This window comes from Manacus candei, unplaced genomic scaffold (genome assembly GCF_025592945.1).
Source record: "Manacus candei isolate 608988 ecotype Guabito, Panama unplaced genomic scaffold, ASM2559294v1 h1tg000017l, whole genome shotgun sequence".
NCBI lineage: Eukaryota > Metazoa > Chordata > Aves > Passeriformes > Pipridae > Manacus > Manacus candei.
The window spans coordinates 27,476,212-27,503,096 of NW_026138065.1; the positions used below are offsets into that span (position 1 = coordinate 27,476,212).

General features: G+C 41.6%; 1 protein-coding gene and 3 non-coding genes across 4 annotated transcripts; all 4 read right to left on the minus strand.

Moving 5' to 3' along the window:
* Positions 1–741: 741 nt before the first annotated feature.
* On the minus strand, positions 742–26,856 carry WDR43 (WD repeat domain 43). Its single transcript, XM_051783587.1, has 18 exons — positions 26,615–26,856; positions 21,907–22,041; positions 19,277–19,398; positions 14,070–14,190; positions 12,776–12,915; positions 12,167–12,269; positions 11,063–11,127; positions 10,508–10,679; positions 9,920–10,006; positions 7,973–8,104; positions 7,407–7,544; positions 6,517–6,603; positions 5,087–5,118; positions 4,201–4,264; positions 3,195–3,308; positions 2,699–2,768; positions 2,021–2,076; positions 742–1,923 (listed from the first exon to the last, which is right to left on the minus strand). The coding sequence occupies exons 1-18, from the start codon at positions 26,807–26,809 to the stop codon at positions 1,804–1,806; spliced, it is 1,953 nt and encodes a 650-aa protein (XP_051639547.1). The 5' UTR covers positions 26,810–26,856; the 3' UTR covers positions 742–1,803.
* Positions 9,066–9,144, minus strand: LOC127469521 (small nucleolar RNA SNORD53/SNORD92). Its single transcript, XR_007903999.1, has one exon. It is a non-coding gene; the product is annotated as a small nucleolar RNA SNORD53/SNORD92 (small nucleolar RNA).
* Positions 12,572–12,655, minus strand: LOC127469523 (small nucleolar RNA SNORD53/SNORD92). The gene has a single exon (XR_007904001.1). It is a non-coding gene; the product is annotated as a small nucleolar RNA SNORD53/SNORD92 (small nucleolar RNA).
* On the minus strand, positions 18,787–18,864 carry LOC127469522 (small nucleolar RNA SNORD53/SNORD92). Its single transcript, XR_007904000.1, has one exon. It is a non-coding gene; the product is annotated as a small nucleolar RNA SNORD53/SNORD92 (small nucleolar RNA).
* Positions 26,857–26,885: the final 29 nt, after the last annotated feature.

Consider the following 26,885-nt stretch of genomic DNA (forward strand, 5'->3'; position numbering starts at 1 on the left):
AATGGGAAGTGGTGGAAAGTTTCCAATGCATCCAAACAGTGCAAACAAGATACTCCGCCTGCTCTTTCAGCCCCAACCCAGGGCTTCTGCTTCGACTTCTGGAAAGGCTGGGATGTAGACACATGTAGGACTTGCATGACCAAAACACAGCTGGCTCCTTGTGTTACTGCACACTTCAAAAGCTCAGCAGACCAGCACTCACCTGAGATAGAACACATCTTCATTCAAACCCCTCTTTTGCCCGATCCGAAGCCCGCCCGCACATAGTAACAGCAGGACTGATTAAAAACTGACACAAGTTCAGCCTAATCTGGTGGCTTTGAGTGCAGACAAGTGCACAAATCTCAGAACTGAAAAAGATAAAGCCCAGATTTATAAAGTATTAAGACACTAATTTACTGCCAGTTAAAACCCTCCAAAGACCAAAAGCTTCCCCCTGCTGCCCTTCTACCTCCACCTCTCCAAAACCAAGAACATCTCTTCCAGCTTTGTCCATGACATAACCCCATGCACTTCCAGAAAACAATGCAACCCCAATGCAATCCGAGCAGTGGACAAACCAACAGACAGGACAAAAAGGAGACGAGAAATCAGTAACAACAGGTCCTCTGCAGAACATTGTAACCTTTCAGACTGGCTTCCTCCTCCATTAGAAATCTGCTTTCTACAAGCAGCATTTCATCTTGAACCACCATCCATAGCTACCTAACCTCTCTCTCAACAAACACCACAGGACAGGTATTTGGTAAAAGAGATGTATATTTATTCACTTTACAAAGAGGGTGGTATTTAGTTGCAACAGCTCCATTTATAGACAAATATATTATTGTACATTATAGTGGTGAATGGCTCAAACTTTTACCTTGTTTTGCTCTTAAAAATATGTTTGCACCACTTCAGCTTCCATTAGCTGAGCAAATAGCTGTCCTTGTTCTGCCACTGAGAGATTAAAAATCCATAATAAAGGTATAGCCGTGTGCTATGTATTCACAAGAATTCCCCTTCTCATTTCCCTGTGTCACTCCTCTCCCCACCCACCTCAACACGGTCTGTCCTCTGGGTTAGCACTGAACTTATATACAGCCTCCATTAAAACAAAATTAGGAGCCAGTGATAGTTCTAAGGTCCTTTTAAAGCACAAGAAAAGTCATTGATTTGTACATACAAAAATCTTGAGTTCAAATTTGTTAAAAAAAAAAAAAAAAAAAGAAAAATACATTTTTAAGTCAGGTTGGCATTTAGATATTGCCAAGGCATGGCTAAGCCAATGAGGGGAGGGAGGGGAAGAAAAGAATTTCAGTATAGAATTTAAATATTACAAAAATATCTTTTTTTTTCTTTTTTTTTGTTTCCTTTAAAAAAAAAAACAAACAAAACAGCAGGATGCCCACTTGCTATTTGCTAACTGAAGCATGGAAAGAAGATATAGACCAGTTGTCTTTGATCCTGAATATCTGAAACAAATTCAATGTAAAGCTGAACCAAGTTTACCACACAAACAGTGGTGGCAGATTTATTTCATTTGAGATACAAATGCATGTCCACATGACAGGCATACTTTGACCATGAGGTGGAAGAAATGTTTCTATAAGTAAGCGCAGGGAAATAGGGCGAGAGAAGGCTGGCACGGTTAAACATTCTGGATTCAGAAATGCACAGTGCCCCACATGTGCCTCTGCACACAGGCCGTGCATGAGACTGCACTCCTGATATGCAAGTACAGCATCTTTCAGCAACATGATCCAGAATTAAAGAGGTTGGTGGCCCACATGTTCAAACTGTTAAAATTATTCTTTCGTGCTGTTATTCTTCTTCGCTTTCATTTTCTGGTTCCAAATCAGAATCACCATTGATTTCCTTTTCAACAGTCATGTCTTGTTCATCAGATTGCTCCTCTTTTTCTTCATCTTCATCCCAGTTTTCCTGGGGAAAAAAATAAAACAGAAACGTTTGAAGCCTCATCGGTCACACCATTTCTGTTACAAGCAAATGGGAGAAGATGTGGTCCAGCTCCACTTACATCCGAGTCTTTATCTGCAATCATCTCATCATCTGAGCCTTCCTCCTCCGAGGATTCTGCAAAGAGAAAACAATATCTCAGTTTGGAGGACAGGCTTTTAAATTGTGCAAATAAGGCCCAACCCCACATGCTGCCAAGGTCTTCAAACTGTTCTATTTCAATTTCAAAACTAATTCTACCTCAAGATGAGGTAATCAACAACAATTAGGAACAAGTCACTTCTGTTATGCATATACAGTGTGAAGACAGTAGGAAAAAAGCCAAACTGGAAGTGTACTTGCACACACATGGACATCCACTACATTGATGTCTTGCTGACTCAAACGTAGAAGTGCCTTGACTGTATCTACCTTAGAAGAAGGGCAGGTAACAGCAGAAATTTGAGGTTACCAGGTAAGTTAAAGCAGCATACTGAACTTCCAAGTCACTGATATCTTCATTTGTGAAGCAGGGATGGAAGGGAATTAAAAGAGATAAAAGGAGGGGAAGGAAGGAACAACTAGCTGCAAGATGTCCCCATCATTAGACACAGATTCTACTGCCATGGACATCCCACAAAACCTCTCTATTTGCAGCCTGTACTCTGGTAGATAAGCAGAGGAGCATGATGAACAGCCGCCAAGTGCTGGCTGTCACGTGAATTCAGGAGCTGAGTCACACTTAGCATACAACACTTACCATCCTCATAGACCAGCTTTGCAGTCTGATTAACCTCAGGTACATCCTGAACTGCTTCTGATGCTGCAACCTGAACGGAATTTGAAGATTAGCCTTAGAGGAAATCATATACTTCAACCTTAAAAGGCAACAAAACTCATAACAATTTAAATGAAGTCTACATCAAGTGACACACATTAATTCATTTACAGTAGTAGTTTAACAGACAAACAAGTACAAATGACAAAGTCAAATTTGAGAGGCATCTCCTCTGAAGTGCCTCCCATTTATACCCCTTTAAAACTCTATGGGTCAGTAGTCACATTTGGCAGGACAAAACGTGTAACACTTCCAGAGAGCACAGGCTGACAGGACAGTCCATTAAGTGTAGTGACTGAGCATCACCACTGTCACTGTACAGTTCCCAATGACAGGTCCCATCAGATGCAATCACAACAGGAGGTGAAGTCTGCAAACAATACTCCTGCACATCCCATGTTATTTAGTTGAAGCTCACCTGGCTGGCAAGAATGAAGAGTCTTCCATGCAGACGGGAAAGCTTTTGCAAAGTTTTTACTCTGCTCTCCATTAACTGGTATAACATTCCCAGCTGAGGAATAAGGTCTGGCAACTTCAGAGAAGAGAGAGATGAAAAAAATATGAAGCTGTTAACCAACACATCCCAAACATCTTTTTATTTTAAACTACCTCCGTGTGTTTGGGGCAAGCAACCCTTGCTCACATCATTCTAAACAGAAGGGAGAGTTAGTGTTCACGGAAATCACCTGTAGCCTGATCAGTCAACACTTGGCCATGTTTAGAAATATCATCTACTTTGAGAAAGTGGCAATTCTTACACTACTCCTTTGCACAGTCATTGCCATACGCAGGCGTTGAAGCACTACTCAGAAAGCTGTGTAAATGGGAACCAAACATACACCAGTGAACAAATGCAGCCTCAGCAACGTGTGCAAGTTCTGAAGCTCATCAATCCTATAATAAATGGGACAAAGAAGTGACAGTGCCAAAAATGCCTTTTTCTTAACCCAGCAAGAGTGCTGTATCAACCACCTGTAAGGCAAGGCTGGACTTCAATGCAGGAGCTATGACATTACTTACTGCCCTGCCACCTTTGGCACACTTTTACCCCGTAGATCTAGCCATGCCCAAGATAGTCTCAGGATGAGCATTACAAGAGCAAAGAAAATTTAGTTATGTAAGATTTAGTGGCACAGACTACATTACTCTTTGATGGTAATTTTGTTCCCTCTCACAGGTGTGACATAACTTATCTTGGCCTGACTTTGGGATGGCTATAATTATGTCATGAATGACTGAGACAAACAATTTATCTGCAATGTGTTCGGAAAAAGTGGCAGAAGTATATCCCTCTCTGTACATTGATTTGGGCACTGCCACACATGGAGAGCAGGAGACAGATTCTTGAAGAAAGAGTATACATTTATTTAAGCATTTAAATCTAGTTTTATTTAAGTGCATTTCCATTAATGTAAAATACTTACTGTGGAAAGGTAGGATGCATGTAGGGTAAAAACAGACTTCAGCCATCGAACCATTAGTGAGGCACTGGAAAAAGTAAATTAATTGTATCAAAGAGATACTGGCTGAGAGACACTCATTTCACATTCTAGATGCTAAACAGCTCTATATAAAGTGTTCCTTTTTCATTAGATAAAAAGATAAATGCAGATGGAAATGTAACAGTTTGGCTATCCAGATGAGATATATCAGTGCTAGGAAAAGAACAGACACTTCACTGAGGGACTAAACCAGACGTTTTCAGGGGTCTGTGCTTCTGACATCTTTTATGGGAGGTCTCAGTGAATAAAAGATCAAAGCATGCTACCTTTTGTCCACCTCCAATGAGGAAATTTATATTTAGAAAAATAAAACCAAAACCAAACCAACCTAACCTCCACAATTCAGAACAGCTAGTCTCAGGAGAGCTGTCCTTATGGCAACATAAGATGGGGGAGAAGCTGGTTTTGTTATTAAACAAAATAGCAAGAGAAGTCTAAATACATTTGATAACTACACTTAACAAGCTGATAATTAAATTGAAAATCTGACAGCTATTTTATCTTACATATTGATCAGGTTCACACTGTCAGCATTTGAGGATTTCAGTCACATTCTCGGGATTACACACTTATTTCAGGTATCCTTTTCCCTTTTTAATTTCACTTCACCCATCCTGAGAAAGCCTTAATAAAAGTTCCTCTTTACACCCACAATCAGGTGAGAGTTTTTACCTCCACATGCTGCAGTTTAATTACAGTTACTGTGGAAGTCAATCACATAGGTGGTGGGAGGAACCCTAACACACACACACACACACACACACACAAAAAGTTTCAGGTGAATTACACTGTAGTTGAGTTGTCTCACCTGTATGGGTTGCCCTGCAATCTCTTCGTAAGCTAAAAGGACAAAAAATGGTCAGCAATAAGTAACAAACAAACACAATGAGTTTAAAACCCCAACATTACAACCATGTGACAGCCCCAATACTGGGGCAGAAAGTTCACCAGACATCTGAAGTTTGCTAGAATTAACCACAGCCAGGCTCCAGAAAATTACACTGCTGGCTCTACCATCCTGTAGATGGGGCTGATAACTCGCAGAAGCTGAGTTTCATGACTACAAAAAAGCTGTAACTCTTAAGAGGAAAAATATTCAGCAAAAACAAATGCTGGAATAAGTAGAGGGAAATCCCTTTTTTATATGTTTTTGAGTATCTGCTTAGTAAAGCAGTTGTTATAAGGTGGACAATTTGGGGAAACAAGTGAAGTTAGTATCAGGTAAAAGCCATTTCCCATAACAAATCTCAAGCTCTGCTCTGAGGGAAGGCAGTTACATGAAGGTCTGTCCACCGCTGAGATTATACAGTCAAACACTTGCACTGAGATTCCCTGACAAAGCTCCCAGGGAAGAAACACTGCATTTCATTAACGTAAGCCTAAGGAAGTGCTGCAAGACTACACATTCAGCACCAGGACATCTGCATAATTCAGTTAAGATCAGTACCATAAGTAAAAATTAAATCTTATTTGTGGCCAGCACATTAAAATACATAAGAAATCTAACCATTAACTTATGTTATAGATGTCATTCACGTAACAAGAGCAACTAATCAACATTCAGTTTAAAAACTAATGTCTAGTTAAGGCTAATCATTAAAATATTTCTGTCCAAACACAGATTTTATTTAATATCACTGAATAAGCAGTTCAGAAGCCAAATCCCTTTTAAAATTGCTACTAAATGATGTTGCAAAGCTTAAGTACCGCAGCAGGGCTTCTGATTATCTTCAAAACAGGAAAGGAATTACCCCTCATTTTCCAAGTGTCTTGTAAACTCACTGTTCTAAGTAGGCATTCTATTCTTCTTCCTCTCACGTGAGTATCCAGCATATTTATGCTCATATAGCTTGCTCTGGCTAGCACTGCTATTTTCACGCTTCGAATTATCATCCATGTTAGTAGTTGAAAATAAGATGTAATGGCAATTGTTTGCCATGTACTAAACATCCTTTCGCTTAATCTCTTCCATTTCTTTTTCCCACATAATCATTTAAGATATTATTACATGATCTAATGCTCTTCCTATCTTTGACAGTGGCACTTGGTCCTTTGGTTAAGCTTCATCCAAAAAAGATAAAGAGTATATCAGAGATAAATTAAGAAACATTTCTGACTCGTTAAAAGTACCAAACCAATTTCTTTAGTAAAAACAGAGACATATCTTGGATTTTCCCCAGCTAGAATGCAAACCACATGTGGCTTGCAGGACAGTACAAGAAGATCAGTCTCTCCTACCTCATGCAGCAGTGGAATGACAGCATATATAGGCATTCTGGCTACTGTGTTCTTTACTATATTTTCCTTTCTTGTATTAAGCACTTTCTGTTAAAGTGAAAAAATACGATCAGAGAATCATTCAGATCCAACATGCATACGAGCAATCAGCAAAATCAAAAATTCCTGGCTTTAAGTCTCTTTTTCTACTCCACTACCTTTGTATGGTAAGATAGGACAATGAGCAAAAGATAGGCTGAGCAAAGGAGTTCCATTTTCCAAGTCAGCTACAATTAACAAAGTAAGACACTCGATTAACCCATTTAAAACAATCTGCCAGTGCCTCTAGCCCACCTGTCCCATGTTAGAAATGATGCATCACAGGCACATTAAAATTTCTCTTGATATTTTCTGTATGACTTCTGTAAATAAATGCCTTTCATCAGCATCAGTGACAAGAAAGTTCTATGTGGTGTCAAAATCTTAACATTTTGGTGCCCCAGTACTTTTATGTCCTCTCAGTCCAAGTGCAACAGCAAGCTTTTCAAGTGAAACTGTTGTCTTCAATGCATTTTTCAAACAGTATCTACTTGAAAACTCATGAGACTAAACAACAGGTTACGCTCCAGCTCAAGCTAAAGGGAAGATCTGAACTGTGACATAACAAATTTATCATAAAAGAAGTGCCTCCTAGTTCATGGACTGACTCAGAAGGCAAGGCAGATAAACAACAAAAAAATAATACTGCCACTATAATTCATAATACCACTGCCTTGAGCAGCAAATCAGCAAAAACCAGCTGGGAGAAACAACAGGATCTTGACCGTTCAGCCTCCCCCAGCTTTCAGGACGGCTCCCCACGAGCCCCAGTGAATACACTGAACAGCAAACACTGAGCTCGCAACACTTACATTTAAGATTTCTGCATCGTTGCTTTCCAAGCCCTGAACCAGCAGCACGGCTAAGCTGTCTGTTTGTGGAAGGCCACCTGGAGTTTTTACTTTGCTCACATCAATATCCAGTGCCCCAAGGCGCTCCTCAATGCTCTCCTGCACACGAAAGGAAAATAAGGGCAGTGCTGCTTCAGTGTAGCTTCTCAGAAACATCAGCTGAAAACAAAGTACCTAGCTTACAGCATTCCCTCTAATTCTGATGGGAAATAATGTAAATTTTGCATAGTCTTTTAAATGTATTGATAGAGAATAGCATGAGAAAAGAAGTTTTGACTTAAAGACATTAATATACCTTGACACAGACACAAGTGTGTGACAGAGTTCTGCAACAACCTGGCAAAACTATGGGCAAGGCACACAGGGCTTGAGTGAAGGAAATGTCTCTTCCATACAAAAAGATGGTATCATTAGCCTTTCTTCCATGCCAAACAAAGAAAATTTGAGTTCACCAAAAGAAGGCATAGTGATGATTTACGATTCTAGTTTCTCCCTTATTGCTGTGTTTAAAAGAAGAAGGCTTTTACCTCTGTCTCCCCTGGTTTCCTCTTGTTTTTCTTTTTCTCCTTTCCCGAGGCTGGAGTTTTGACAGCTGTACTATGTCCCGGAATGCCAGGCACTAGAACTTTGGTGTCCGAGTTCACAACAGGCGTCTTTACCTAGGACCGAGATACCACATTTGCATGAATTGGTAACACCTTGGGTTTTCTTCCAACTTAAAATACTCATTTTATTCCGAGACTCACACATACATGCTAAAACCAGCCTGACGCAACCCATCTTCTTGATATACTAGGAAAATGTGACGTTTTTAAGAGCAATGAATAACCTCAAGTAACAGTCAGCTAATTTTCATAAGTAACTAAAGCAGCAGTCTCTTTGGAATCACCTGTGAATCATTTTTCTTACAAGCTTTTGCCATAACATTCATAGAATTACGCCTTTGTATCCAACAACAAATATCTGGACATTTGCTAGCAATAGATACCACGTGTACCAATAGTCAGCCCCATAAACCGCATGCAGATTAATTCAGCAGCCACTGGAAGGCAGTAACTGACCACAAAAAGCAGCACAATGTAACAGTAAAAGGTAGTTACTACTCATGTCAATCCCACCTATCTTCCTCTAGGGACTGCTCAGACACAGAACTCAGTTGTCTGAATTAGACCATGATGATGGTGACAAACAGAGCAACTTCAGGTTATACCAAGCAAGCTAAGGTATCATCTTCAATGAACACAAAGGAGATGGAATTTTAAAGGCAATATATTCAATAATCAAATGCTTCCCTGACCCACAGAGGATGTAAGGGAGCATGCAACTCCCAGAATATCAAGAATGCTACCAGCTACTTTGAGAACACTTTTTAACCACAGCACTTCTGTCCAGGCCTTTGTTTGAAGTACCTACCCAAACTTCTGTACTTGTGGAAGCCCTGCTGGGTGCCCACTGAAGCGATACAAATATAATCTACTACAGTGAGCAAAGCACCTTCCATACGCCGTGTGTAAAAGTCAAAAAAATCCATCTTCTGGCTCAAGAATTTTAACACAGAACAGCAATGGTGTTAAAATACTTTGCTCACCACACTCATCACTGACCTTCTCCCCACACGACATGCTCAGACAGCCAAGAGAAATGCGTCTTCACTGGAATTCAGCAAAAAGCGAAACCAAGATGGGTATCATCACTGCATGCCAGGGAGTTCCTACACCTCTCACTGCCATTCAGCTCTGCTACCCACCAGCTCCAGGGCTGAGGAAACAGCACAAAACCCCGCCTGGCTGATGGAGCACCAGATCCAGTAGGTAACTTTAGGGTCAGAAAAACAGCGCTGTCTGCTCACTTCACTGATACTCCAAGCATTTCACATCTTCAAGGCCTTGAATATGCACAATGATTAAGAATTCCACAGCCTGTCTCTAAACACCCAGGGGATCCTGCATGAGAGAAAACAGTGGCAAGTGGCCTCAGTGGACACTGCTGCCATCCATGTAAGTGCCAAGCTCACATTCCCAGGTCCCTGTGAGTAGGAACACATAAAAGCCACATCAAGAAAGAGCCAAAAGGATGTGCCTTTTAAGGTTCCATTACATTTTATTTAAACTCTAAAACAAAGCCATCCCACCTTCACCCCAAACCATTAGGGTCAAAGAGGCTGTACAAACCAACAGACTCCAAGGGAAGGACTGATCTCAAGCAGAAAAACCCCACCAATCAGTCCTGTCTCTCAAGCAGACCTGCTGAGAACAGGAGGGTCACCGTGTGCCCTCCCACGTGCCAGGATACACAGGAGCCACAGAGTTCTCTTTACACACTCCTGCCCGAGTGCTACAGACATCTGTAGCTATCACTGCAGCTCTGAACAGGTCCATCCAGAAATCCAATCTTGTTTTAAGTGAGCAGTGAATTCTACCATTTCCAAAGTAAAACAAGAGAAGCAACAAAATCATATTTTATGCAAAACTCACCTTCGTTAGAGCAGCATCTGTTTTAAGTGACAACACTTTCTGGATGTCCCTTACTAAACATATGTGGGGCTCACTGGTGTTCAAAGACTAGAAGGACAGGAACAAAACCAGTTAATATATTTGACATTCACACTTGTGATTTATTATGCTACTTAAAGATGAGAACAAATTCCAGAGGTATAAATTAGAATGAACTTTTTTTTCAGTCTACAACAGCAGCTCCTTTGCATATCTGCCTTTTGTTACCAGATCTCTATGCTCTCCAGAGAAGTTCAAACAGGTAAAGTGAAACACTATTCAAACCAGTTTCCATGGCCTAACTCAGTAACAGCTGAAAAGGCAAGAAACAGCCAGCAGTGACATCAAGCTGTACTCCAATTATAAGAATGGAAGAATACAAATGACCTTTTGAAACAGCTCTGGGGCAACAGTCACAGTTCCCAAAAAAGGGCGAGCAACATGTTTTGTATTGTTATATAATTTCAAAAAAGAAAAAATAAAACAAATAAAACCACAAGTTTCTCCAACTGAGAGCAGTATGCAGTCGATATCAGAGAATCCAAACCCCCTCTGGTAAGTTTAACATACCACTTTCTCTATGACGGGCTGTGAGGTGTTTCCATACACCAGCAGCAGAGACTGTTTGTCCGTGCAAAACGCAGCTGCTAAAATAGGGACTGGTTTCGGTGTGGAGTCCCCGTCGTTTCCAGGTGTTGCTATCTGGATAGTACAGTTTGACGTTAAGGGTTTTTTGCAATAACTGGGGGGGAAAAAAAAAGAAATTAAAAAATTTCAAGAGGTTTAGCTTGCACACTTCAGTATCCTGCACATCTAAGCACCTTTCATTAGCAGGTACTCAGCAAACTCAGCCACTTTAAAGCTTTTACAGGTGGCTAAGAAGAGGCACAGACACACAAAATCTGGTCTAAAGCCACACTTAATACTGAAGTGCAGCACAGTCACCAACAAATGAGTTCTCGAAAAATGTGTCCAGCAACCCAAGACAAAGAACCAGCTGGTTTGCAGCAGGTTTGCAGCAGGTTTGCAGCAGATACAAGAATTTAAAAGCAGCAGAATAAGAAAACTGAACTTTCTCTTACGGTGATCTTCACAAAGATACCCTCAAGAGGAATACCAACTTACCCATTTAAGATATGTTCAAATAAATGCAACTGCCCATCCCTGCACACAACTGCTAACTTCACAGGCTGAAAGAAAGCACAGTAACAGAGTTTAATTAGATCAAAGGACAAACCTCCTGGAAGTACAGGACATCCAGGGACAGTTGCACAGCTACAATTTGACTTTTTTTCAGTACCTAAGCACGTTAAACTAAATCTGTAAGGAAGATCAAAACCACAACTCATGAACACTTAGCAGAACTATTAAGAGATAAAAATACAACTCATAACTGTACTTTACCGTATCACTACTAATACATGCCAATTTGAACAGTTTGCACACCAGCAGACGTGTCTAGAGGCACAGGCCTACAAAGGCACTGACGCTGTAAATATGCTTAGAGGAAAGATTTGAGTCCTCTGAGCAATTCAGTGACAGGGGTACATTATGGAATACTCTCCAATACATGTAGTAAGAGGGAACAACTGGAAACATTAGAAAAAGAAAGCATGAAATACTCTTTTGAGAAACAGAATCTAAAGACAGCAGGAGAAAAAACGTTTTAAATAATTAATGAAACAGTTTGTTAACATGTTTTACATGCACATATTTTTCATAAGGCAATTACTTAGAAAGATCTGTCCTTGTTAAAACTGAGACTTGGGCAATGCACATTGCTACTTTAACTCATTAAAGGCTAGTTAATTCCAAATGCAGTTACACTGCCAAAATCACCTGAAATCATAAACAAACAGGACATACTCAAAACAGATTTTTAGAAATAATCTATTTTGTGGTTTTTTTCGTGCCAAGTTCTAACAACCACTTCGATTAATAACTTGTTCTAAATAGGAAACAACTGACATTTCCACCATCATAAACAAAATTTCTGAGAAAAACCACTGAATTTGCATTTAGTGGCTTTGATAAGGAGTATTTGAAACTATCAGCTTTATAAATGCACCTGTAATAAATATTCTTATACACGTGAATTGGCGTTTAGACCTCATCTCTGCCTAACAGAACCTAAAATACAAACAAAGCTTCTTTCTTTAGAATCTTAAATGGAAACTGATATGATAACTCAAAATTGTTGAACACATGGTTACAGACTACTGCTCCTACCTCTTCTTTGACTTCTGATACAGTCAGGTCAACAAAAATTGGTTCATCTGTTACTGCAAAAGACATCACAGCATTCTTTTCTTTTCTATCTGACCTGATCTGCCTGGAAGACATGAACAGCACACGTTATGTAGCACAGCACAAACAGGACTCTGCACTTGACAAGCATCATAAATCCTATAAATCACTAGCAACTGTGGTAGTATCTACCACATCCAAAAGTATCCTGCTGACATTTCAATTTTCAGCTTAGAAAATATTTTAACCTCCAAGTGCAAAGTAACTCCCAAGTGAAATAGAGCAAAAAAAACTTCACATAAACCTTACAATAAGTGCAAAGAACAAGGAATTTTATTACACAGTATGTTCTGGCACACAGTGGTGATACAAATGGCAACTGGAAGCATGCTCAGACACAGCCAAGGAAAATCACGTCTTCACCCAACAATCAGTGAGTCGAAACCACCATTTAAGAGATCATCACTGCATTTTTCCAGAGTGCCCCTTCTGCTTCACCTTCTGTTTAATCAGAGTTCAGAACACACTTGGTAAGTCTATGCTCAATACTGATCACAATTAAAAGTCACAAACTATGAAAAGCTTACATACCATACACTCAATAATCGGTCGTGTATGGCTCCAGACAAGAAATAAAGTCCTGTAATCCCATCAAAAGGTATACTTTCATTCATAGGTTTCACTGTGGTAAACATTAATGATGACACTGATGTAGCATGGCCTGTGAAATGCTAAGAGAAAAAACAGGATTTTTCAATGATTGTCATAAGCAGTCTTACTGCAAAAACCAAAACATTAGTTAACAAAGAACACTAGGAAAGATTCAGGTGTCAACAAGGACAACTCAGTGGTGTCTTCAACTTCCTTGCATTTCTGTATGTCCGGCCAGATATTTATCGGCATTTTAAAAGTTAAATGGGGAATCAAAGGCAAATCCACTGGGACTAAATCCATGCAAACAAAATCACATCCACCTGTACTACTGTTTCTGTCACAATGCACTCCCCTCTGCCCCCCCAGTTTTACACTTCAACTTTTACAATGAAACTAGATTCTTAGTTTCTGTCTCAACTTTAAGAATGGACACACAGACGTGCTGACACACTAAGTCTGTGCAACACACCACCTCCAGATCCCCCCCAAAAAATGGTTCTTCAATCTACTTCTGCAACTAGTGGTTTTGGTCATCATAGGATGCAGACATACACAGTAGTTGCCATGAGCCAGCAAGACCACAGTAACAGCACATGTGCACACACTCACCTGACAGCAAATACCAGGAAATTCAGAGGCCAGCTGTGTCCTATCTGCTGGCAGGCAAGAGAACATGGCTGCATTCAGGGATCACCTAAAGCCTGGCTATTTGCTCATGTCTGAGCCCTGCCCAGGGAACAAGGATTTCACTCCTATGCCTCCAGCTGTTTTAACAGCAAAACTGATAATGCCACCACTTACATGAAGTTTAGCAAGGAAACCTGAAGGCTTCATGGAGGGACTCATGTTACAAGTCAGGGAGCTCACAGACAAACCTAAGCCAGCAGTAACTGATACAGTGGCAAACTAAGTTCTCCTGCCAGAAAGGTATCAGGCAGGGAGCCAGTGAAAAAGGACAGCATCCATCTTTCTCCCACAGGCTTGAGAAAGGATGCTAGTAGCATGCCCAGGAACAGGAATTTAATGTCCTCATTCAACTATCAGGAAGTTGAAACCACAGTTTAGGGTATCATCAGAGCAAAAGCTTCCAGAAATCCTGAAACTGCCAATTGTCTCCTCACACACAGTGAAACTTGCAGATGTCCGATCAGGGAACACTTGGTAAGTAATGTCACCAATCAAGAAGGGTATTTTTTTGCATCTGTTTTAACAGAGGTACAGAGGTACTTACTCTGTAGACTTCTTTGGTCTCCAAGTCCCACAGTTTTATAGTTCTACCAGCTGACAGCAGCATTTTTCCATCTGGACTGATGCATAGACAGGTGACACTGCTATTGTCGCCTTTCCACTTACTAGAATTTGGATGGAGGGGTTTTTGTACAAAGGGAGAAAGATGGAGAAACAGAAAAAACAACATTCATTAGGATAATCTCAAAATGCACAACCACTATGATGGAAAATTTAAGGCAAAATTTAAAAAATAGTAATTTTAGCAGTCAAAGACGAGGTCAAGGCTATGCTGCTTCTGCATTTTGCAGAACTGGTTTACAAAAAACTGCAACAACTCAATAATATAAAGCCATTTAATACTGAACTGTTCCTCTCTCAAAGTTCTCTACTACTGAAAATAGGGCAAAAAGAGCCATACCATTTTCAAGACTCCTTTGTGCACCATAATCCCAAAAACTTACACCAATCCATTCAGAAAGGCCTTCTGAACACTAAAATTCAGAGTTTCAGAGCCCATTCAGTTCCTGCCTGGCTCTCCTCCCAAGGCTGTCAATGTCACTGACAAAAACAAACTTCACCTTAATGGTCTGTTGTTCAAAGCACTATTTAAAAATAATTAAAAATAAAGGTAAAAAGGGAAAAAATAAAGACAGTGTCATGAAAAGCTTGAATCTGCTTTGAAGGAATACGAATACTACACGTTGCTCACAGGACAAAACTGCAAGGAAAGCATGAACACAAACCCTTTACAGTTTGGACGTAGCCTGCAACACACCACATTCTGATTGTAAACAGCTGTTCTGGGAACACCTCCAAATAACTTTCACATGCCCAAGCAATGCCTCTCCTGTCTTCCAAAACAGAGATCATTTGCTGTATCACTTTTGATAGAAGCTGAAACTTTTACAGCCCACAAACCTGACAAACAGCATTACACCTTACAGAGAGTATGACATGATTTTGTATTCTTTTCCAAAGAAGAGGTCAAGACTAAGAATTTCAAACCATTTAATAATCTAAACAAGAAGGTATTTTTAAATGTACTAAAAAGATGAGACTAGAGTAGACTGCGGAGAATATAAGACAGAGCAAAAATCTGTTGGTTTTCAGTTGGGATACTCTTCATATAATTTTAACAGGAAAGAGTTTTAAACAGGATCTCATAAAACAAGAAGCTGCATAAGATGTCCAGAATGCCTCTGGCAGTAGTCAGAGTACTTAAAACATGAAAAAGCTACAGAGAAACAAGAAGTCATCCAGAATGTTTCACACTACCTCTCTACAACACCTTATTTTGCCTCTTTCTCTTCCCCAACAGCTTGTCCCTCTGCCAAAGGTTTCATGTGTGCTGCACAGACCTCCTGAAGTGGCCCTACGGAGTACTCCTACAGTAATTAGAAAAGTCAAGACTAAAGGCATACGGTTTCTATTCCCTGTCTAGCAGTCCACACCTCTACAGAAACATGTCTAGAAGCCTGCAAATGAAAAAAAAAAAAGAGGTTGAATACTGCTTCTCTATGCCAGGAGCAACCATCCTGATTTCTCTGTGGGTTACGCAAATACTAATTTCCAGGTCCTGACAAGTGTTAAAAGAACGCAAGCGCTCACGTGGACATTGGGCATAAGCAACTATTACAGATATTTGTTCCTTCTAGTAGGTAAAATTTTAAGAGAATTGTTTTCTTCTACTCTTTCCAATTTCAGCCACCTTAGGTATGACATAATATTATCAGAGAAAATCTTCATATAAAAGCCACGATGTTATACGGCTCGTGTACTTCTAATCTATACACTCCAGGATTTATTTTCTGTTGCCATCTTTAAAATGAAAGAACACAATGCCTCTAGTTACATTTCACAACCACAGCCTCCCCCTCCGTGGTCCCTGGTATGGGACAGGAGCAGAGTGAAACACCCAAGAAGCATGACAGCAGAAATTCTCCCGCTTCCCAAGAAAGCAGCATGTCTGGGACCCATCTCGAGTACTTGTACATGAACACACACACTGTGGAATACAAACAGAGTGAATTAGATGTCCATGGGCAACTTCACAGCTTTGATCTCACTGGGCTCACAGAACAACAGTTGGATGCCTTGCAAGACAAGGATCTTTAGGAAGGCACTTCAGGAACAACGTGCCAGGAAGGCAAAAAGAAGAGGGGGGTTTCTCCACATAAAAAGGTAGCATGAATGCACAGAGCTTTCCTCTGAAACAGGCAAAGGGCCACTGCAGAACTTGCAGGTATGAGAAGAGATCAACAAGGGAGCAGCAGTGCACATCTGTTACAGACTGTCCAATAAACAAGAAATTGATAAATCTCTGTAATCCCAGGCCCTGGCTCTTTTAATGGGCTTTAACCACCCCACTAACTGCTGGAAGGGCAGCACAGGAGTGCACATGCAGTCCAAAACTGCTGGCAAGCGCTGAAGACCTTTTCTTGATGCAAGTGCTTCACAACTGTACTATGAAAGGTGACTTTTACTGGATCAGCCACTCAAAAGGGAAAAAAAAAGCACTACAACCTCCAGCTATAGCAACCACAAGACAACGGAATTCAGGATCCTAAAAAAACAAGAGCAATATAAACAGCAGAATTACAATGCTGGACTTCAAAAGAGCAGACTGCAACTTATGCAGAGAACTGATTGGCAGGATCACACTAGTTGGCTGCCCTCAAGCAAAAAAGGGGCCCAAGAAAGCTGGTTGTTCTTCCAGGATAACGTCCTCAAAGCAAAAGAAGGGTACCCTCCAATGAGCAGGAAATCACCAGTTACTGCAGAAGGCTGGCTTGGCCAAGTTGGCAACTCCTGACTCAACTCAAAAGAACAAAAAAAGAAGTATGCAAAAGGTGAAAGTCAAGATAGATTACACAGAAGAATACAGAAATATCGTCCAGGCATGCAGCAACAGAAAATGCCAAAGCTTAGCTGGTGTTCAAGCCTGCAGGGAATATGAAGGCCAACAAAAGGACACCTACACACAGCACATCAGCAGCAGTAAGATGATGATTGAGGGAAGTGCAGAGCTGATGCTGAATGGTGTAGGGACACATTCAGTACACAGAAAAGGCCAAAGCACTAAAGGGCAATGTCTTGCAGGCCTCCCATGTTCTTGAGCTTTTGCCAGAGCCAGAACTAGCACCCACTATAGTGAAGGGACATCAAATTAGGGATCACAGCATTAAATTCTACACATGTGACTCCTTAAGATTGAATGGGATGCATCCAGAACTCCTAAGACCCTGCTACCATTTTGAGTAGTCACACAGGCTCAGGAAAAATTTCTGATGACTTGGGAAAAAAAAAAGAGAGGAGACAAAATATATCCACAGAAGGAGAATCCAGGAAACAACAGGGAAGGTTATAGAACAAATACACCTGGAAGCCATTTCCAGGCACTGAAAGGTCAGAAGAGTCACTAGGCACATCCAGCATTGATTTATAAATGGCAAATTGTGTCTAACCAACCTGATTGTCTTCTTAGTGAGACAGCTGTCTTGGCTGATGGGAAGAGAGCCATGAATGCCACTTAACTTGACTTCAGCAATGCTTTTTACAATGTCTCACATAGTATCCTTGCAGCCAAATTGGAGATACAAAGCCGGAATGGACGGGCTCTAAGGAGGGTAAGATCTGGCTGCATCACTGAGTTCAAACAGTTGTGATCATCGGTATGAAGACCAGCTGGTGGCCAATTACTGGTGTCACTAAGGACATCCCAATTCTGCTTAATATCCTCCATAGTTGCCCAGGTCTTCATTAATGATCTCAAAACAGGACAGAATGCACACATAACAAGCTCACATTCAGTACCAAATCAGGGAGAGCAGTTGATATCCTGGAGGGCAGGCCTGCTACTCAGGGGCATCTCAGCAGGCCTGGGAAGAAACAGGCTGTCAGAATCTCAAAGCTCAAAGGAAAATGTAAAGTCCTGCAGGTGGGATGGAAAAACCCCAGTACAAATGGCTGGGGACAAATGGCTAGAAAGCAGCTCTGCAGGAAAGAGGCCTGTGGTCCTCATGGGCAAGCTGAACATGAGCAAGCAGGGAGTCCTTGTGGCAATGAGACCAACTACATACTGATTTGCATTAGCCACAGTGTCATCAGCAGGTCAAGGAAAGTGATTCCTCTGCTCTGTGTAATTCTTTTGAAACTGCATCTAAGCACTGCATCCAGTCTGGGGCAGTACAAAAAGTCACTGATGTAGTGGAGTAAATTCAATGTACGGCCACAAAAGCAGCTTAGGGACTAGAGTACATAATGGAAGAGGGAAAGATGAGGGAACTAGGTGTGTTTAACCCTAAAAAGAAAAGGCTAGAAGGAGATTTTGCAGCTGTCTTCTGGTACTTTACGTCAGTGTCTCAACATAATGCAATCTAAGGATGCATGCCATTTTTAGGGAAATCTAAGAGGCTACTGACGATGGGCTGCCTGCAGCACTCACGCCAACCTTAACAGAACCAAGAGAGCTGCAGTGATAAAACAGTGGGAAATGTTAAGAAATCGAACTAAAATCAAGAGAAGGATCAATGGGCCATCACATACCAGGCTTTTATTGAAGAAAGATAACCAAGATCATTAATAGAAATTTTGGGTTCTTCTTTAAAGTTTAAAAACAGGTTGACTTTATTACAAAAGAAAGTAATTGCCCACAACAGATATCTTGTTACTCTGTACTAAGCTCTATTTTGCTCAACAGTACTTTCAACAGTAGCAGCCTGCTCAGACAGCCAAGTGGAACTGTCCCCACTGCACATCAGTAGTGAGCGAAACCAAGTGGGTTATCATCATAGCAAGGCTCTTTGAGCAAAGCCAGGTGTATGTAACAGGTTTAAATGGGATAAATGAGGTCTTACAGTATCTGCTGCACTCTATTTTTGAGGATTTTATCTAGAACTTAGATTTTTCATCATTTAGAGCAACTTTTAGTCTTTCAGTCCCACTAAAAGTTAGTGTGGAGGGAACCAAATCCCTCTCCATTTCATCTAGTCCTTCCAATACACAGAGGATGACAATTACTCTTTCAGCCCTCAATAAAACCACTTCCAATCTCAGAAAAATAATGGCCAACAGTCGATTCTGCACCGTGGGCATGAAGCCTGGATAGCAGAGTGCACCACTTCCAAAGGGGCCTCATTAAAACCTGCAAGGGAGGAAATACACAAAAGTAAGTGCAAACAAATTTGACTGAAAACCAGCATCACTCACCATTTTACTTTGCAGGTCTGTGTGTTCCATTCCACAATGTGTTTGTCCTCTGAACAGCTATACAAGCAGCAGTTGTCTTGATGCCATCTTACACAGTTTACTCTACTGTCATGACCACCATCCTACAAAAGGTAAGAGTGTCAACTCACTGAAGTATTTTGACTACTGAGTCTTCCCCACTCCAACAATGTGAATAAAGTGCTCTTTCAAGAATTAAATTCAAATCATTAGCAACTTGAAGAATGTGTGTGGTTTAAAAGACCAATATACATATAAATTTATACAAATTCAAGATATTTCATATTTTGATACATACACATAAGTATTTTGGCTTGGTTTATTCATCCTAGAGAGGACGAAACTGAGGGTAGACCTCATTGTGGTCTACAGCTTCCTCACAATGGGAAGTGGAGGGGCAGGCACTGATCTCTTCTCTGTGGTGACCAGTGACAGGACCCGAGGGAATGGCAGGAAGCGGGGCTGGGGGGCAGTTCGCTTGCATATCAGGAAAATAATCTCCAGAGGGTAGTTGGGCCCTGGAACAGGATCCCCAGGGAAGTGGTCACAGCACCAACCCTGCCAGAGTCCAAGAAGCATTTGGACAATGCTTTCAGACACATGGTGTGATTCTTGGGGTGGCCCTGTGCACGGCCATGTAGAAGCCTAGAAGATCAGGGGCTAATGTGTGTCTCAGACACCGAGAGCCATCAGAGAGCCATGGAGCCCACCAAGGATTGTTGGTAAGAGCACAGTGTGAGAAAGAACAGGATGTGGATGGAGAAGGGGGCCATGTGAAGGCAGGGCAGCACTTTTCTGGGACAAACGTCCTTGTTCTGGCTCCTGGTAGTAAGCACAACACAGCACAGCCCAAGTGTGGGAATGAGGTCAAGAAGCAGGCACTGACTGATGACCAAACGCCCACCTAGTAGGGGGGATCAAGACCATCAAAGACCCCCAAAACCCTCCAATCCATTTCCAGAAAGGTCTAGAAGAACAAACTGTACATGGTAACTGAACTGCACATAAAGTGAGAAACTTGGCTCCAAGGTAGGGAGAACTTGTGTATAAAAAAGGACCCCCGGAAAGCCCAAGTGGCACCCCCAGGACACTGGACACCCCATCAACTGGACTGATGCTGGAGCCAGGACTGGTGATCCATCTTTTGCTCTTTCTCCTGCTCTTTAATCTCTTTCTTCTCTTTCACCCTACCCCTTATTCAAAATCCACTGCCATGCTTTTATACTAGAAGAGACTAATTTATACTGATTTCCATGCCAAGTGTGTAATTTACTACTAAGGTTTTGTGGACCTTCTGACTTCTGTCATTCCTTTTCAACCACAAGCATCTCTGCACCTGCATGCTCCCTTCCCTTTCAGGGTGAGATGCCACAGGAGACGAGTTGGGCCTCAGGATATTCTATGATTCTATGATTTTTCTAGGACTTCAGAATTCACAAAAAAATTGCCCTGCCTACTATTTTCATATACACAGTCAAACAAGGCTAACATCATCAAATTTACTCAAAGGAAAGGCTAGCACAGGCATCTTTCTGACAGTCATCCGAGTGCCTGCTTCCCTAAGGGCCCTCAGAAATGAGGAGCCTCCCCTTTTAGATCAGCATTCAAGAGCAAGCTACCATCAGATCACAAGACCCTATAGGGGGTATTACTCACTCCTCTTAATAACCAAAATCTTTGCAGCTCCACATATATACCCTTCAATCGTTTATGAAGATATTTCATGGAGTTTATAAAATCTCACTATTTGGACTAGTAACAATCTGCTCAGACTACTCCCAGAAGTGTCACTGCAAATCAGCCTTGAGCAAAACAAACTACATTGCAGAAAAATATTCTGTTCAATAAGGACAGCTAAAAGTAATGTCCCTTATTCTAATAACATTAGTAATCTTTTAATTTGACCTACCTATAAAAACAAAGTACTCATGAAATAACATCTGCTCCTACAGAAGAGCAGTCAGCGTTTTCAAACCAACTGAAACTAAATTTTAACCTGAAAACATCTTTATTTTGCTCATAGTTTTCAAGTATAGTTTTTCCATAAAACAGAGTTGATACTCATTAGCTACTGTGCTTTCTCTAAATTCATGTACATTTATCACTGTACATATAACTAACAGTTTAGAAGCAAAAGTATGCCCAAGTATCTCAAAACACTGCACAACCATTCATGTGGATTTATTTTGCTTGTTATGTAACCCAAGACTAAAGCCAAGATACTTGGAAGTAACAGGGACATTATCAATTGGAAAGGTAAAATGCAAGTCATCTGTATCATTCATAAAAGATAATGTGCTTAGAGAGCTCTAAAGCTTCCACAAAGGAGGTAAGCTTATAGAAAAGTTCATCAGTGTGACACCTTCCCAGGCATTGGATGAGTAATGACCTTCTCTCCAACAATACCATGCAGCAACTGAGGGTATGACACTTAACAGAGGATTTAACTCACCAGGTTAGGCATTTCAATAATACCATTATTTTTAATGCAAAATAACAAATCCATGGACAATGTTAAGATATTGCATTAACTTCAAAACCAGGATTTTTCAGTCTAAACTGGCCGAAACCATCAGTATTTAGTAGCATGTGATGAAGACTGTATTACTTACTAGCTTGCTCTGTAATTCTCCTTTTACTGTGCTGTACAACAAAATGCTACCAACTGCTGTACCGATAGCCAGGATATCTAACTGCTTCTCCACTTCTCCAACTTCAGACTTCCGTTTTTTCCTCTGAGGGCCATCCTGGAAAAAACAAGAAAAAAAGAGAAACCGTAAAATTAATTAGTCTGACTGGCTAATCACAGTGGTAAAGCAGAGGGGGAAAAAAACTGCCCTAAGTTTGAGACCCAGTCAGACACAAAATGAAGACACTGAAGTGCACAGAAGCCTAGAGATTCATATTGTACCTCCGTGTACAAGGTAACAAAGTTGCTTTGAGTCACTTGGAAACATCTGGTGGAGGCCATTTTGCTACCCTACCAACCTTATCCATGAGGGGAGGAAATACATTCAAGTTTTTCACAAAGTTCCTGTCCCAGAGGCAGAAGATTAACACAATCAGAACACTTCACCCACAAAATGTAAATGATTATGATCTTTTTTGTTTGTTTGTTTCTCAAAAGCTATTCAGAAGAGTCTTGCAAACATTAACTGTTCACAATGCTTCCTATAAAAAAAGTACTACCCTACTCCACAGAGGGAAATGACAGTACTTGAAAATAAGTGCTCTGCCCAGGTCCTGTTGTCAGTACCAGAGGTCCTCCTACGACCAGGTAATTCTTAAATCTTCACTCCCTCACTCCACAAATGCTATCAGCCACTTCAAGGAGGGATTTTACTTCATCTCTCTTAACCAAAAACACATGACTGCAGCACATCACTGGGAAGGGGAAGAGGAATAAAACTAGCTCCTGCAAAACTAAATTAAGAGGGCAGAAGAAGCCACTCCATTTAAGCTCACTGGGTTAATCCCACATAACTAATCACACACACATACAAATGAAAAAAAGAAAATAAAAACACTGTTCAAGGACTTCAGAAGAAAAAAACATCTCTAATGCTATTGATAAGTTTTTTAATTGGACGTAAGTCTTTAATTGGAAGTAAGTCTTCCTACATTTGTTACATTGCAGCAAAGCATTCTCTCCAATTTAAAAATTATATGTAAACTAATGCTTCCTCTACACAACAGGTCTACTTGCACTGACAAGCAGCCAGAAGAAGCCAAAGGAGACTGATATAATGTGAACAACCAGCTCTATGAAAGTTCCATGTGGTGTAGCTCATCTGCCTTACAACAGACATCCCACAGTGAACACACATAATCTCTACTCAGAACCAGACATATAATGACAATCGGGATTTGGGAGTTTTCATCACAACCAAGGTGTACAAGTTTAACAGTGCAGGATAAAAACTTTGGTTCTTTGAAGCATGACTTGCTTTTTCTCTGTATTTAACACAGGCACCTGCAAGGAAAAGCATCTTGGTTTAGGCCAAGAAATACCAAAATACAGATAACTTTTATATCAAAAGCAGGCTCTTGAGAAAAATTACACTGCAGTTTTTGCAAGTATTAGTTTAGGCTTCATCTTTCCTTGGAAAGAAAAGTGTTTTTAAAATATTACAAATACAGATGCTGAGAAACCATCACAGTTGCAAAGCACAACCAAGTAAATCAAGCAGGTTTTAAGAGAAAAGACTAAACTACTGGATTTTTGGGCAGCAATGACAACTAAGCGATTTTGAAATTGCTGTCTGACCTGCAAAGGCAAGGGCCAAAGAGAGTGGAGATGAAAGTACAATTTATGTGTTTTCTGGTACTTTTTAATCTCTTTATGTAGTTTTACTACTTACCCCACACACTGCTAGGGCAAAGCAAAATCACAATTAAGAAGAGATTTATTCTCTTCCCTTGCATAAATCTTTTAACTAAAACTTGTCCACTCTCTAGTTTGTTATGGCCAATTTCCCTTGGAACAACCCAGAGGTACACCAGAATTCCCACTAAAGTGCACAGTTATTTCCAGTGCTGAGAAAAAAGCAAGAGGCAGTGAAGGTTCCTCCTGAAGTCAAGGTTTTTTTTCACATGCATTTCTTTACTGACCATCCTTTATCAGCAGTATGAGTGGAATATTTTGTCAGAAATTTTTGCATGAAGAAATGCCAGTGGAAAATTCAGACACCTGTTAATGTCTGAGATGATTTGAGAAAACACTCTAAGAACTATTAAAAAAAAAATCAATCAAACTTCTCTACCCAGCATTACATTAGTCCATAGACAGTCTGCCAACTGCAGTAAACATACATCCATGTGGGATTCACTTATGGATCAGGGTCTTAAAAAGAAGAGCACCCTGTTCTCATGGACAGGATAGGGGAGCTGAACTATACTAAGTATCCTTGTCATTTGATTTCTCTTTCCATTTCCATTTCTTTTTCTTTTCCATTATTTATGGAAGCTCAAGGTTATTTAGAAATCCTTCAACTTTGCCTAAAAAAGCAGTGTTTTAATTAGCAGAGATGGTTAAATGAAGTTATTTAAAAAGGAAATGTGCATGCATTTTCCCCTAATGCTCTTATTTCACTAGGTAAGCCACTGACTTTTCTTTTTAAACAGAAATCCAATCTCTGCTGCTGTCATGTGAAATAAAGCACTTAAATCACCGAAATGGAGATAAATCTAAAGGTCTTGACAGTTGATGATGATGGAGCAGTTGCAGCTTGTTAGGAAGAAAGTGGAAGGTATTTTGAATGCTGGAGGTGCACTCTTGCACAAGGCACCACATGGAGCAGCAGGAGATGAACACTGCACGTGGGAAGCACTGACACTGTGAAAGCACATGGGCAGGGAGCATCCCAACAAGCCACTCCTGCATCAGCAATTCCAGGGCCTGCAGTTCAAAACTTGATTTCCCCTGTAACACATGGCCTTCCTTAACATGGCAGCAGTCCAAAACATACTTACTTTAGGTGTCATTAGGCCAAACACCATTTATAGATATCTACTGGCACAGTTTTACCCCTGAGCACTAAATACTAGTACTACTTAGACAGATGTCAATTCTCCAGCAAAAATAAGACTAAGTAATGTCAGAAAACACACATTTAATAAAATGTATTTGGCAGAACCATCAAAGCTTTAGTTCTTCAGCTCAGTCTAAGGATAAACCAATGATTTACAAAGGTTTATGGCACCATTATTCCAACAAACAGCTCCAGCTCCACTTGAAAACATACCAACTTTCAAGCAGGGGACAGCACTCAAAATACTGGATTAGAAAGCACTGAGAGGTGGCCAAATGGTGTCTGACGAGGTCCATTTTCATACAGCCCTAAGCCAGGTTAAAACCAAGGACCTGTGGGTTTCAGGGGTAGATCTCTAGAAAAAGGGGTTGTTTTGAACAAAAGGTTTTAAAAGCCACTCAGAAACCTCCTGTGCTTGACTTACAGCACCACAGCACTGCAGTGTCAGCTTGAGTTTTACTCCACACAGCACAGATTAACCCCATTTTTACAAGCCAGTTTCAGTTAATTTAAGAGCAAAGAATCACCTCTACAGCTCTGCAACTAATGCACATATTCTTTTTTGCTTCAAAGTTACGTGACAGATGAACAGGCTCAGGCCAATCTACCCCTTTCTGCCACATTCTTTGCATGTCCTGGGAGCTCTCAAAGTTCAGGAACTAAGATGCTCAGCTGAGGAAAGTGAGACAACGTTGCTTTCCCTTGGGTTGGTAATCTATGTGTTACATGTTTTGAAATGCCCTTAACAGTATTTCGAATACACTGAATTGCTGATGTACCAAAACACACTTTGAAAAGCCCTCCCTACTTCTTAGTGGACTTCACATACTTTTTTCAAGTGATACATCTGTTTTCCTCAGGAAATGGTATATTCTAGCTAAAGAAAATAGGATTACTTCAACATAAAGAGGATAAAAAGGTACCTCAGTATATACTCCAGATATTTTCAGGTTCAGTGTTCACCTGAAGTGAAGTTAACTAAACATTCATCAAGGTGGAGAACATCCAAGCTCTCTGATGTGTGCTGTGAACAAAACTACTGAATACCTTCTTGCAGGATTCCTGGGCTCAGAAAGATGCATCACAGGTACCGTAGCACCTTGCACGGGAGTACTTCCAAGGGTAAGGAAGTGTGGGGAGATAGTGCCTTTACTGGAATGTGAACTAAGCGAGCGCACAGAGCCGACCTGCTCTGGGGCACCACCTTTTCGACTAAGGCAAGGCACGCCGTGAAGTTAACATACCTCGCTCCTTTCAAGGAAAGCTTCTTCCGTGCAGGTTACACGACAGGCAGATGGTTTTACACAGTCAGTGCTTCCGCCGATGATTTTTTTTTTTGTTTTGTTTTGTTTTAAAAGAAAGGAAAAAAACCAACAAAACACCCAGAGCCGCTTCCCCCCACCAACACGTGAAATTTACCTTGTGCAGCGCCATCCGGGCCGGAGGATGGTGGGGGGGGGGGGGGAGGGAGAGGATTTACCCCCCAAACCCGGGGAGCGCCACACGTGGCCATACCGCCGTGGGGGCGAGGGGGAGGCCGGGCAGTGTCCCTGCCCGAGCCCCGCGGGGCCCGCGGGACCCTCACCCCGGCCCGCCGCTCCCCCGCTCCCCGGCCCGCCCGGCCACATGGCGCCGGGAGGGCGGGGTGAAGCCGAGCGGGCCGCGGCCACGCGTCAGGGGCTGCGCTCGGGGTCTCCACCATCCCCATTCCTCCCCCCTCCAACACCATCCCACACACCCCCCAACACACACGCACCCCTCAGCGCTCCCCATCCCCTCTCCCCCTCACCTTGCTGGGGATCTGCCTCCCCTCCGGCGGGGCCCAGGCCAGGCATGTGCAGGCGGCGCTGAGGTGCGCGGAGGGCACGTACTCGTGCTGCAGGCGGCTGCCGGCCGCGTCCCACACGCGGAGGCGCCCGTCGGGCCCGCAGGCGGCGAACAGGCGGCGGCCGCGGGGCGAGAAGGCGCACGGAGGGGACGCCATGGCGGGCGCGCGATCTTCCCGCCCCCCCCTCTCCTCTCCCCTCCCTTCCAACCTCGAGCCGCCGAGCCCGCCCCCC